At 45.9% G+C, this 13435-nt stretch overlaps 1 protein-coding gene across 3 annotated transcripts in view; it reads left to right on the top strand.

Moving 5' to 3' along the window:
- Nucleotides 1-12255, top strand: part of IL13RA1 (interleukin 13 receptor subunit alpha 1) — a 16178-nt gene extending 3923 nt beyond the window's left edge. Inside the window, exons 3-10 of one of the 3 annotated variants that reach the window (XR_015750734.1) lie at nt 1141-1267; nt 2443-2563; nt 5413-5591; nt 7134-7267; nt 8351-8498; nt 10067-10166; nt 10372-10806; nt 11266-12255. Coding sequence is in view for 2 of the 3 variants with exons in the window: in XM_087972252.1 (XP_087828378.1) it covers nt 1141-1267; nt 2443-2563; nt 5413-5591; nt 7134-7267; nt 8351-8498; nt 10067-10166; nt 10372-10525; nt 11266-11283 (981 nt within the window). In the remaining variant the exon portion in view is untranslated. The remainder of the gene's footprint in view (nt 1-1140; nt 1268-2442; nt 2564-5412; nt 5592-7133; nt 7268-8350; nt 8499-10066; nt 10167-10371; nt 10807-11265) is intronic. The other 2 variants (XM_026687065.2, XM_087972252.1) reach the window with 2 other exon arrangements.
- The last annotated feature ends 1180 nt before the right edge of the window (nt 12256-13435 follow it).

The raw sequence follows: 13435 nt of genomic DNA, 5'->3' as shown, positions 1-13435 counted from the left end.
GCTGCTTCACAGTGCTTTCACAGCCCCCTCTAAGCCGTTTACAGAGTCAGCCTCTTCCCCCACTAACAATCTGGGTCCTCCTTTTACCCACCTCGGAAGGATGGAAGGCTGAGTCAACCTTGAGCCAGTCAGGATCGAACTGCCAAACTGCAGTCAGCTGGCAGTCAGCAGAAGTAGCGGCAGTACTGCATTCTAACCACTGCGCCACCGTGGCTCTGGTGGAGCAGTCCCCCATGTCCTTGACACTCCGTCGAGAGCAGGGCTGTCAAACTCCTGGCCCACGGGCCGGATCAGGTGGGATCCAACCAGTGTAACAATCGGTTCTCTGTGTGCGCATGCGCGATACTTGGAAATCTTCTTCTTCCGGAAACCACAGCACTCGCACAGCAACCAGCTGCGCAACGCACGGCAGCTGAGGTTGAAAAGGGAGAGCCTAAAGCACAGCGTAGAGGCCAGGCAGGTGGGCGGCCCGAACAGAAGATCAGACCACCAAACCGGTTCGATCTCAGATGATCTTTGGCGCTACCAGTTCGGTAGAACTGGACCGAACCGGTAGCATCCCACCCCTGGGCCGGATGCATCGCGCGCTGCCCACGCCTGGTTTAGCGAAATGGGAAAACGTCCCATGACGCTGCCATGTCGACGTGAGTTTGACACTCTTGGTCAAGAGTTGAGAGCGGAGATGCTGCCTTTTCTAACCTTAGAAGTTAAAACAGACTTTGGGGAGTGAGGGGGGGGGGGCATCAGCAGGAAAGGGTCTCTCAAGAAGCTGAAAAATGGGAAGGAGTTGGGAGTTGGGGGCAAACCCCCCAGTGCAGGGGGTCCCCAACCTTTCTGCCTCCATGGACTGGTGGCCGTGGGGAAGGGGATGGTTTCACACGTGCAGCTGCCACTTGCACAAACGGAGCTTTGTACGCTCGCCCATTTGTCCGCTGCTTGTGTGGCCTGGTTCCCAATGGGTTGGGGGTTGGCAACCCCACCTCCCATCTAGCAAATCCTGGTGAAGCCGAGAGAGAAAGAAAGCCAACGAGAGGCGCAATGGGGCAGGGAACTCCTGAGGGGGTCCCCCCCCCCCTCCCAGGAGGCAGGCTGGGATCAAATCTGTTATGCCTTAAATGTTTTTCCCTTTCCCATCGTTAGAAATGGAGTGAAGCCCTCTCCAAGAAAATGGCGGTCTCTCTGGGGAAAAATATGTCTTTTGGGCTACGGACGTCTTGTAACAACACCGTGGAAGGAGAATTGTTTAAAATCCCTCTGGAACAAAACGGTAAGTCTTCAGCCGCTGGGTTTAGGCATAATGTTCCTGTAAGATTGATGTCTCGAGGAATTGTTCCTCCTCAGATGTAAACAGACCTTTTCCCTAGAGATGAGCTGCCGCATCCCTGGAGCTGAACCAGCAACGAGGCTGGGGGCCCTTCAAGACCAGCCCGGGAACTGGGCTGAGAGCCGAAGAGGCAAGGGAATTGGGGAGGGTGCAGGATGAGAGCCTCGGAGGGCCTCTGGGTGCCTCCTTAAAGCAGCTGGGCAGGGCCACCCGGAGGAAAGGCATGCTTGCTTTAAGGGGTCCTTTTGCACGCGGCTTTTTTGCACAAGCAAGATCCCCCACACGTACTTGGAGGCTGGTGCAAATGTTTTGATTTGCACGAATCCGGTCTCTGCTAGTAGAAAACACAATGGCGGGGGGGAGGGTTGGGGGAGTTTGGGAATTGTGGTTTCCTTGCAACCTGAAGATTTCCCGCCTGCTGCTTTAAATGCCAAACCCCTTAGAACAGGGGACTCCAACCTTGGCCACTTTACGAGGCTGGCTGAGGAATCCTGGGAGGTGAAGTCTTGGAAGCCGTAAAGTGGCCAAGATTGGAGACCCCCTGCCTTAGAATGAAGGAATACAAATAGCAAAGGCCCTTTTGAGCAGGCGAATTTAACTTTGGGCTTAAGCTGGGAATTTCAGCACTGGGGCAAATGTAAGGCTTTCGGGGTCCTTGTGTCAGGATTCCGGCAATCGCCCTAATTCATGATTCTCGAGCCAAACTTCAAAAAACTTCAAAGGATTCATTAGAGGCGACATACTGGCACTGCCCTCTATGAAGCCAAGTCTGGCTCACATAATTTAAAGTCACCTGTGACCCTGTTTCCCCCCTCACTGCTGGGTGTGTCATAAATCAGATTCTCCAACTGAAGCACCTTCACAGGCTGGGTGTCATCCATCCCGTTCTCCAATTCAATACGTTCCCGAGCAACAGCTCTGCTAGTTTAGTTACAATCTTTTAAAGGGAAAGAGTTGGAATTTACTTTCGCTTTCAACTGCTCTTCCAGATTTCCTCCCCGCCTTTTTTATGGCCACTACTACAACAGGCCTAGAAATGTTTGATGAGTTGACACCTTGCTTTTGGGCAGGGGGGAATTTATAAGCAGAGGAATATAGATGGGCTTTGCCCTTTGTAGGCACGGCAGAGACAGGTGCTACGAACGTCAGCTGCATTTGTCACAACATGGAATGGATGGCCTGTTCGTGGAAGCGAGGAAGGCAAGCACCTCGGGACACCAACTACCACCTCTCCTTCTGGTTTGTATTCGAAAACCCTGCCCTTGTCCTGGCCCTAAAGGGAGCCCATTCAATCCACAGGGAGTCCTCAACCTATGACCACAGTGGAACCCAAAATTCCTGTTGTTAGGCGAGGCAGTTATTCAGTGGAGTTTGCCTCCCTGTATGACCTTCCTAGCCAGAGCGATTAAGTGAATCTCAGCAGTTAGTAACCCACTTGTTAAGGGAACCTGGCTTCCCCATCAGGGGTGGGATTCAACCGGTGTTACTACTGGTTTGGTGGTTATGTTTTGTGCATGCTGCGTGCGTGTGTGTAAAACAACCTTAGGCTGAAAAGCGCTGCGTCCAGGTGCGCAACATTTGAAAAGCCTCTTTTTTCCTGCTTTTTCAACCTCAGCTGTGCCGTGCAAAGCAGCTCAAGTTGAAAAAGCAGGAAATAAAGGACAGGTAAGAGCCCGGGCAGGCAGGTGGGCCAAACAGCAGCAAACAGAACCGGTTTGGTGTCTGCTGCTCTTCAGAACTACCAGCTCTATAGAACCGGGCAGAACCGGGAGCATCCCACCCTTGTTCCCCATTGACTTCGCTTATCAGACGGTCACAAAACGAGGATCACATGAAAAACACCCCCCCTGCCCTCGGACACTGCAACCGTCATAAATATGAGTCAGTTGCCAAGCGTCTGAATTTTCATCACTTGACCGTAGGGATGCTGGAACGGTCGTAAGTGTGACAAAACAATCACAAGCCATTTGTCAGCGTTCCAGCAAGCCTCCATTCCAATCAGTGACTCCGGGACAAGCATAATCTCAAAAGTACCTTTATTAGAATAGCACCTGCCACATCTGTGGAATCTCGAATTTTCGGGCCCCAAACTACAATCCATCCCCTTTTCTCCAATCATCCCATCACATGGACCAGTCACGATCCGTCCCAGTGTAAGATCCTTTTTCTCTGCTGCGCCACACTTAGTAACCTCAAACTAAGAAAAGGATTTTATTTTGTCTATTTAGAACTACTCAATTGAAATCACGCCCCCCTCCCACTTTCTCAGGCTATGTGGCAGCGTGGAATAGGGCTTCCAAATCTGACACCATTTTTTCCAGTGCCGTTGTAACTTTGTGACCTGGTGTAAGTCGATTCACTGTATTCAATAGGCATTTGTATTTTTTTTTCCATACTCCAAAGTTCCAGGACAGAACCGTAAAAGGTTTTTTTAATCCAGTGTTTATCACTCTTGAAATCCATTTGGATGCTGGGCTCTACAAGAAGACCCAGAAATAGCCGAAATTTTTGGCATTAAGAGGCAGATTAAATCAAGGCAGATAATTGGAGGAGCCTTTCTTTCTTCATCTGGGACCTGTCAGCAACACCCTCCAGATTGATTCCCATCACAACACTTCAAATCGGTCGCGGGTGCCGAGTTCCAAACTCAAGTTCTGGTTTAAATTGTTGCTGTGTTTTGTGCCCGGCCCCAGTCCTTAAAATTGAATAAATCAAAAATTGAATAAATCAAAATGATTTAATGACATCGTTTATTTAAGGAAATGATGTTTCAAAATGTTCCTTGAAAGGCCTTCAGACAGACAGCCAATCTCCACGGCTTGTCCAAAGGATGAGATGTCAGTATGGCTTTTCTGAAGAATTGCCTCTGATGGAACATCAGCATTCCAAATCCTTTAGCAATTCATAATGTTTCTCAGATGTTTATCTTGTTTCTGAACCATATGGAAAAAATAGGGATATTGGAATATTATTCATGTTTGAAGTTGTAGCTGTAAAAGACAAATGCCTACTATTACAAGGCTAATAAATTACTCAATTGGCTGTAATCACACAATCTTGCCATGATTCCTCCTCCTTGTAGTTCAGCATTTCTCAATCTTGGAAACTTTATGATGGGTGGACTTCAACTTCCAGAATTCCCCAGTTTTTAAAGAAACAGATAAATATTTCTATAGCTCAATTATGAAGGCTTTGAATATTATCTCATCGCTCTGGTCTTAAAAAGAAGGTCCAGCCCCCTTTATCTAGGCAAGAATCCCCATAGGTTTCTGCTGAGGTCACCTCCCTGACTCTCTGCACCACCCAAACTAACACTGTGTGGCTATGTTTGTTGGTCCAATGTTGTGGCCCACCAGTGGTCAGCAGAGGTGGCAGCAGATTCAGACAGTGAGGAGGTTGGGGAGGAACATGGGCCAGTCCTGGTTTCTGGGGAAAACCTCTGATGAGGGCTCTGCGTCGGAGGCAGAGATGGGGCCAGGGCCCTCCGACAGTTATCAGCTGCCTTTGGAGTCAGACATCAGTAAGGCAGAAGAACAGCGGGCGCCTGTTCCCAGTGTGTGCATGCACAGAGTTGCTAGAAGAAGGGAACAGCTAAGGAACAAGGGTCGACTTGGGAGTAGAACCACAGGTAGACGGTGAATGGCCCCACCCATAGGGAATAAAAGAGGAGTGAAAGGGGAGTGGGGTTTTGCAGGAGACAATTAGCTCATTCGGGTGAAGATCTGTTTCTGCATTCTTGCTAATTATTGTCTGCTACAGTGTGCATCTGAAATATATCGGCCTGGCAACTCTCCAAGCCTGATAAAGGTCTGTAATGGAGGAATCTCTTGAAGAAGTGCTGGCTGGGACTTTGCTGGAGAGGAATTAACTGTAAACTAAATAAATGGGGTTTATGGGGACGAGGAACCGGCTTCGGGCTGTTGGGGAAGCCTAGGTCAGAACATCCAAACGTTGGAGAAAACACCATGGAGTGAGCATCTCCTTCCACAGTTCCTCCCCCTTGCCCTTCGTGCTTGCTTCCATCTGTCCTCTCTGATCGGCAAGGACGGATCCTCTTGCTCACTTCTGCGTTTTCCTCTCACCTTCAGGCACGACAACCTGGAAGAAAGGCAGCGGTGCACAAATCGCAGCGTTGACGGAGACACCTTCCGATGCGTTTTCCCCATCAACTGTTCTGGACAACGCACACTGGTTCTTTCTATCCGAAGCGATTCTGAAGACATCCAGCCGGTGTGTGTGCTCACGAAGGAAGGTACAGACAAACCTGGTAGGTTTCCCCTCTCGGTGGATCCAACCTCTGTAAGGAAATGAAGGGAGGTAAGGATTGTCTTCTGGTGGACGGTCCCAGTTTGGAAGGAAGGTCTCTTTTTAGCCCAGGGGTCCCCAACCTTGGCCACTTTAAGCCTGGTGGACTTCAACTCCCAGAATTCCCCAGCCAACTTTGCTTTAACCCAGGGGTCTGGCTGGGGAATTCTAGGAATTGAAGTCCACCAGGCTTAAAGTGGCCAAGGTTGGAGACCCTTGTTCTACCCCATCTTGATGGATTTAATTCTAACCTTTAGAGATAGAACCATCAAGATTAGCCACGAGGAAACCTTCCCTCAGAACTGGGACCATCCAACAGTCCTTACCTCCCTTCTTTAACCTTTAAAGTGTCCCACCAGGATTTGAGGAAATCTCTTCCCCCATCTTTGGCATTTTACTTTTTTTCAAAAAAAAAAAAAATTATTTTTATTTCTTTAAATACATCTTTATGCAAACAGTGTGGATCCAGGTCTTTTCACATTTCAAAGCAAACATGACTTTCTTAACACATTCCTACTATTAACTTTTTTCAGTATTCTCATATATTACTTTATATCAATTATTACATTTTAATATCATTTTTAGTACATATTCATGATCATCGCCATACTTGCTAATTTTATCAAGTTAGATTCTTCAAATAATCATTCTTGTTTCCATCTTAATTTATATTATCCCATGTTTTTCCCTTTTGACTGTTAATTTTCCCACCCTTAAATTTTTAATGCAAGATCCCTCTCTAATCTCATTAAATTACACAAATCATACTTTACATCTTCATTTCTTTTGACAAATTATATATTCTAATAACAACGTAATTATTTTTATCTATTACTATAAACTATATGCATATATATTTTCTATCAAGGTTCCACATGAAATTCCCTTCCCCGTATTATCATAATAATTCCTTATATGTTCCATAAACAATTGTATATCTTGAATAGCAATCCTATAATCCATTTTTGGCAAGGTGGGCAGGTCACCTTACCCTGTGATTACGTTTTACATACGACCGTAATGAAGTTTGCCCATTATGGTCGTAAGCTGTAACTGTCTTAAAAGAGATCAGTCCTTTGACCAACAGGATTTTATTTTCTTTTTCGCGGTGATCATTAAGCTGATCAATGCTTCATTATGGGTGAAGTTTTACTGAAAACCGGAAGCACATGTGACTGGGAGAGAAGTTAATTCCTATCATGGTTTGCAAAATTTGGGCTCCAGGCACTTGTCGTTTGCACAGGTGACCCTGTGTTTGGAGGCACAATAACGAGGGTGCTCTGAGGAGAGCCCACACAAAACCTAGCATCTGTAGGTGGGATGCTTACCTTAGGAGAGAAATTAATCATTGAATGGAAACTGACCCACCAAACTTCAGGTCAGCAGGAAAATTAGAAGAGAATGAAATGGAAATGACAGTTGATTGATCTCGGTATGTTTGTCGGAATAATAAAGAGGGCATTTAGAACAAGAATCCAGCAGCTGCTTGTCTGTTTTCCTTTAGATTATCCAATAAAACTTCACCCACCAACAAATCTGAAAGTTAAGCGGGTCAATAATCTTTATCTAACATGGAATGCTTCCAGCTCCTGGAATGGCATATGCTATCAGGTTGAAACAAATGGCGTTAGGAAAGAGGTAAGCTGCCTTTGTGTTTGTTTCTTTTTTAAAAGCAGATTGAAATCTCTTGCATGGAATGTAGAGATAATTATCTTGAGTTGTCGGCAAACTGCTTTGAGGCACCATCTCTGCTACAATTAAACCATGATAATTTAATCCTGAGCGCCCCTGAGGTCCTAGGACTCCAATCCCCATAATATAAGGATAACCTTTACCTCCATTGCTTTCGTCATGGATAAAAAGTTTCTGCCACCTTAGATTAGTTCATGCTGCCAGAAATTAAGAAGATCTGGAGACAAATTGTAGGTGGTGTTGTGGTTTCTGTGGGAAGCAATATAAATGTAGATTAGATGATAAGATGATGGTGACCACAACAGTCTGATCACCAACCTCATCTCGGGATATCCCATTCAGGAGGATTGAAAGTAGACTCTTACACGTGTCCCTTGGTGGAATATTCTCTCTGAAGATAGCGGGGACCCTAGATTTTCCATGGCTGGTTTTTCTAATCCTCTCTCTGAAATTCCCAGAATTCCTTTGGGGAATTCTTGGTGTCAATAGTCCCAACAGAAATGGAGAGAGCCAGGTTTGATTCATGGTGGAGAAGACCTCCTGCCCTAATCCAAGGAAGGGTCCCTGCTTCATACAGCTCTTGGTGTATAAAACAGGACCCAATGGGACATAACTCTAACTCTTCATGAAGGAAAGGATCTCCTTGAAAGAGAAAGATGGCCCAAGAGATTATGAACGTCTCTCTTTCAAGCAGCTCCTGCTCCTGCTCTTTGACAAGAGTCCTACTTCACACAAAGGAGACAGAAATTATGGCCCCTCTCTCCATTCGCTGCTAGGGCTCACTCTTCCTCGAAGGCAGATCTGAAGGCCTTTTTCTGTCAGGTCCATCCAAACGTCTAGGGTAGCATTTCCCAAGCTCAGCAATTTTAAGATGAGTGGACTTCAACTTCCAGAATTCCCCAGCAGCCACGGCTGGCTGGGGAATTCTGGGTGTTGAGGTCCACCCATCTTAAAGTTGCTGAGCTTGGGAAAGACGGTTCTAGTGATGGTTGAGTAGACGCTGAAAAGCTGTCCGTGTTTCCTCTAAAGCCTTCGGAAGACGACACCACAGTACCCCTCAACCTTGAGCCCAAGAAGTATCACATTCTCCGAGTGAGGGCTGTGTTGGGCAAGGTCACAAGTGGGTGCAAGGAAGTACGAGGTCTTTGGAGTGAATGGAGCGAGCCAGCGTACTGGGGTGAGTATGTTTTTCTAAGGAACTAAGCCACCAAGTTGGTTCTGCTTAACTTAAGTGATGTACCAGGACCTTGTGCTGGATGCATTTTGTCTTAGAATGAACTTTGTGGCATCCTGCCTGTGTCGCCCTGAGCAGCCTTCGTTGTCTTGCTTGAATGTACAGGGGTCAGGGTTCCAAGTAATAGATCTATCACAAGCAAAAACTCCAAGGTAGGTATTTCCCCAAATAATAAGTTTTATTGGAAGTGTCATATTGGCCTGTATCTGGTGAAAACCAACTCTGAAGGTTCCCATGGTTTTCACCTAATAAGTAAAAGTTCCCCCCTCCAATTCCAAACAGTCACATGGCCCAATCAAGGCAGCGCCCGCTGGTCAGGTGACATCACTCCTCCTTCCTCCGGCCGGGTGTGAGAATGTCCTTGGTTCCCAAGAGAAAGTATTTTGCTTTGAATACTATCTCTAATCCCTCCTCCCTATCCCTCAGCTCCAGTGTGGCAGCACTGAAGCTCCAGCCAGCCCAGCTTCAGGGTTGACAATAGGATTATTTCAGATATCGGAAGGATATCACTCTATTCTGTTAGGACGTCCTCTGTGGACTTGATGCCATCTTAGCAGGGACTGGATCAGAGAGAGATGCCATCTCGAAGGATGACTTTACTGTCTGGATTTGATTGATGGGGTTCTTTCCAATGGTGCCATTCCCAGATCATGAGTTACAGGGCATGAGTGAGAATCTTTCAGACCTGGTCTGCAGAGGCTAGAACTGCAGGACCTTGGATAGTTCCAAACCCATAGCCAATGCTCTGGAAGCCAAGGTCCATTATATCTCTTGGAAGACAGCACACCTCCTAGCTTTGTCCCATCCTCATGAGGGGATGAGCACGAAGGGTCCTTTCCTTTATTTGGTTCTCATCTGGGTTGTCTTTGCTGAGGTCACCAAGAATGAAAGCAGCTGGTTCCCCAAATGAATCTGACCTTGGAGTGGTTGTTTGGACGAGAGTGAAGATCTGGACATCGCACCTCTGAGCTTGTAGCTTCTGGTCGGGCTTTCTGATCTGGTTTACTCCTCCTTGTAATCTATCATTATAGGTTTTCCAGGTGTTACCTACTTCCCCATTCCTCTAATTGGAAATGCTTTCAGCATAAGAATCATGTCTTCTTTCACTGTAGTTTGTCCTTTGCATATCAGGGGTGCACATGTGCACACGGCTGATTGGGCACACCCAATTTATTATTTGGATTGCTAGCAGGGAGAGTGGCCGTGGCAAGCCCCCCCCCCCCGGAGCCCCTTGCCCTCCCCTCTCAATGATTCCATTCCAGAGAGGGTTCCACTCAGCGCCCATGTTCCAAACACAGGAGGTTGCCAGGGTTTCTAGTGCTGTGAAGCGTCAACCACATCCTTTGAGGACCTCTCTATTTCCTTGGCCGGAAGTCTAAGCTGGGGTTCCATGTGACATTTCCATAGTCTTCCTTGACTGTTCTGAAGGAAATGATTTAGCAACGGTGGGCTGCTCTTGCTTCCTTCTCACTCCACCTGGAAACCGTTTCCCTGTCCTTGCCTTTTTTTAGATGAACGGGAGAACTCTGAAACATCGCACATCGTTTTGGTCGTCCTGATTCCATTAAGTGTTGCAGTCTTGCTTATCATTCTCCTCGTTTATCTGAAGAGGTAAGAAACGAATTGCAGAGACCGCGAGACGTTCCTTTTGCCAAGGATCCCCTTGGTTGCTGGGCATTTGTGATGAAGCCAGAAAAAAAAAAAGGATTTTATTAAAGACCTACATCACTTTGCCCGGTGCATGGAAAAGAAGTGGGGAAAACCCAAACTTTCTGATCTGGAATATTCTAATTACTTTGTTCTCTCCACTCTGCAGGATTCAGCTGTTGATCTTCCCGATAATTCCTGACCCTGAAAAAGTTCTAAAACGAATGTTTGAAGATCAGAGAGAGGAATATCTGCCATTTGAATATCCATCCGAATTCATTAAACCCGATACAATCAGTAGGTGGCTAAAAGAATACAGTGAGGTGCATCGGTGGGGATGATGGTCTGGGTTTCTTTGTAGAATACATTTGCACGTAAAAGTTGAACAGCTAGTTGCTGAATGAATCTATTTCACAGAATACACCGGCCTGGAGATGAAGCATGTGGGTTGAGATGCAAAACTGAATTAAGATGAGGCGAGCTTAGTACTTTGTGTGATTGTAACTGTTATTGTACAGAAGTACAGAGATAACCTTGAATACGGAATGCAAGAGCGGTGACATCAACACCAGCTTAGCCCTGAAAGACAAGAAAGAAACTCAAGGTTGACCTGCCATTGTTTCCTCAAGTATAAGAGGATAGAAGAAGAAACTCTGTTGGGCTTTCACAACTCTGTTTAATAATTATCCCTTAACAGCTGAGTTAAAAGAGTATAATAAGTAGAGCTGTCCTTATGGAGTCTGTTTCATGATCTAGCCCAGGGGTGTCCAACCTTGGCAACTTTAAGACTTGTGGACTTCAACTCCCAGAATTGGCAAAGTTGACTGGGGAATTCTGGGAGTTGAAGTCCTCCAGGCTTAAAGTTGCCAAGATTGGACACCCCTGATCTAGCCTATCTCATCCAATGTTTTCAAGAACAACCTTTGAGGGAATCTAACCAGGTTTACCCCTAAGCAGAAATTATACTTCTTCAAGGGTGTTGGGCTATCATGCGCTTGAGGGCAATTGAGGAATCTTGCTGCCTGCCCTATTTCATTGGCCTTGTGTTTGTCTCTTGTTCTAGAAACAGACTACAAGATGAGCTAGCCAAAGGAAACCCTCTGCTCCTACTGGCAGCGCCTACAGGAAATGAGAAAATCAGGCTGCTGTTTTCATATCAGACGACTTCTGAATGTAAACCAAGCAAGGTCAATGCTGCATTGGCAAGGCTGATCTCAAGGGGTGATGGAAAAGGACTCTTTGCACACATTTGCTTATTCGTTGAACACACCTTGATGGATCCAGCAAATGCAGGCAGGAGAAGTGGAAATTCACTCTTCACCTGGCAACTTTCCCTTCATCCCCAAAGTTATCAAAAATTGAATTATCAAGCCACATGGTAGCTTCTGTGAAGTGACATTGGCTCTAAAGGACTGGTGTTTTTATACACATCTGCCAGTTCAACAGCAATACAGTTATCTGCAGTCAAAACTGGCAAAGCCTTTCACCTTACATGAATGGTGTGGTACCAACTTAGCCCCTCATCGGGATAAACCCAGAATTTCTCAAGAGGAGACAAAATGGTGGACAAGACTGGCGATGCTTGCATCCATTATTATTATTATTATTCTCCTTTTTCTCCTGGTTTTGTGTCACTTGCTTGTCACAAGCGCATGGATGTAGAAAGTCTAGGAAGGGGTTTTCCCATATCTTAATTGCTTAAGTTAGGTTTCGATGCTGATAAGCGCATTCAGACCACTTGGAACGATAAGACGACACCACAAATCTGAAGCTGAACAAGATCGTCGTTCGCTTGGCTGGAACCCAAAGGCCGAGCGGTTGCACAATCCACCAAATTATGCCAAAGGATTTGAGTGCGTGTCCAAAGCCATGTTTACAGTGGTGTTTTTGAGCTGGTGAATTTATCTTTTGCCAGCAAACTCCCCCCCCCCCCAGATAAACTGTAAAAAGCCTTGAGATTAATTTGTATGTTTTTCAGGTTCTGTAAAAACTTTGTTGAGTTGTACCATTTTATGTAAAACAATGAATGATACTTTTTTTCTAATAGAAGAAACTACTTTCGTTTTATGATATACTTTGTGGGTTAGCACTTGTAAGGCCCCCATGGCTGATGATTTTAGTGGTTGGTGAGCCTTTTTTTCATTGATTTGTTCCAAAGTTCATAGGCCAGTCAGCAAGGGCTTGTTTGTTTGCTTTTGACATTTACTGTCTACAGTTTCTCAAAACAAGACCCTCCCTTGTTTCTCTTTTAATTTAACACTTTCACAACACACCTTATCATATAACAGTCATCAATGATGGTTCAGGACCCTGGTGAATAAAGTGGTAGGTACCAAACAGCTATTCACCCAGAACTTGGCGGCAACACCCAGGAAAGGATTCTGGAAAATCCCTTCAAGTCCAAGAGGTGATTTGAGATGTTGGCTGTCACCTTGATGGGTTTGGACCTGGTGATCAGGTGGACCTCTTTCTCCACCCTTCCATCTGCCAAATGGATGAACCTCTCAGTGTCATCTCCATGCAAATGCCACCTGAGGAGACCCAGGAAATGGGCTTCTTACCCCATCCTTTGAAACCTCTCCCCACGGACACCAAGCCTGTCCTTCCTGGGCTTTAGGAAAGCTGCCACATCTCCTCTGCCCTCCCTGGATATTTAGCAGGCTCTAAAGCAGGGGTCTCCAATCTTGGCAACTTTAAGACTTGTGGACTTCAACTCCCAGAATTCCTCAGCCAGTTGAAGGGTCAGGAGGTTTCAGTCCCAGCAGAATCCTGGGAGCTGTCCAAAGTCAGGAGGAGCAACTTTATACAACGGGCAGGGCATTTTTATCAACCTTCTTATCAATCTTTCTAGTCCCACCTTAGGCATGAAAAACTGGTTGGGTGACTTTTGTGTTCTCTCTCTCTCTCTCTCTCTCTGCCCAATTTATCTCACAAAGTTGTTGTTGTGGGGAAAGGAAGATAAAGAAGGCATTAGTGCAGTTGCTTCCTCAAGTTATTAAAAAACGAAAACAAAGGCAGGATAAAAATCTTTTAAAAAATAAAAATAAATCCCCTTTTGCTACTGGACTCCTTTTCAGCTACCATAGACCGATGCAGCTCTCCAGCAGTGGGGTTTGCTCCGTATCTTTGTGAGTGTTGAAACCCCAGCTCAAAACTTACCTATTTCTTGCAGCTTCCTCTTTCTGATTTCTGCTTTGCTGTTTCTTCTCTACCTCTTCCTGTTTCATAAACCT

Source organism: Notechis scutatus, chromosome 10 (genome assembly GCF_049901735.1).
Source record: "Notechis scutatus isolate UNSWTSFEM ecotype Mainland chromosome 10, rNotScu1.2, whole genome shotgun sequence".
Taxonomy (NCBI): Eukaryota; Metazoa; Chordata; class Lepidosauria; order Squamata; family Elapidae; genus Notechis; species Notechis scutatus.
Note: the sequence above shows the minus strand (reverse complement) of the source record. Positions and strands in the feature narration are given on the sequence as shown.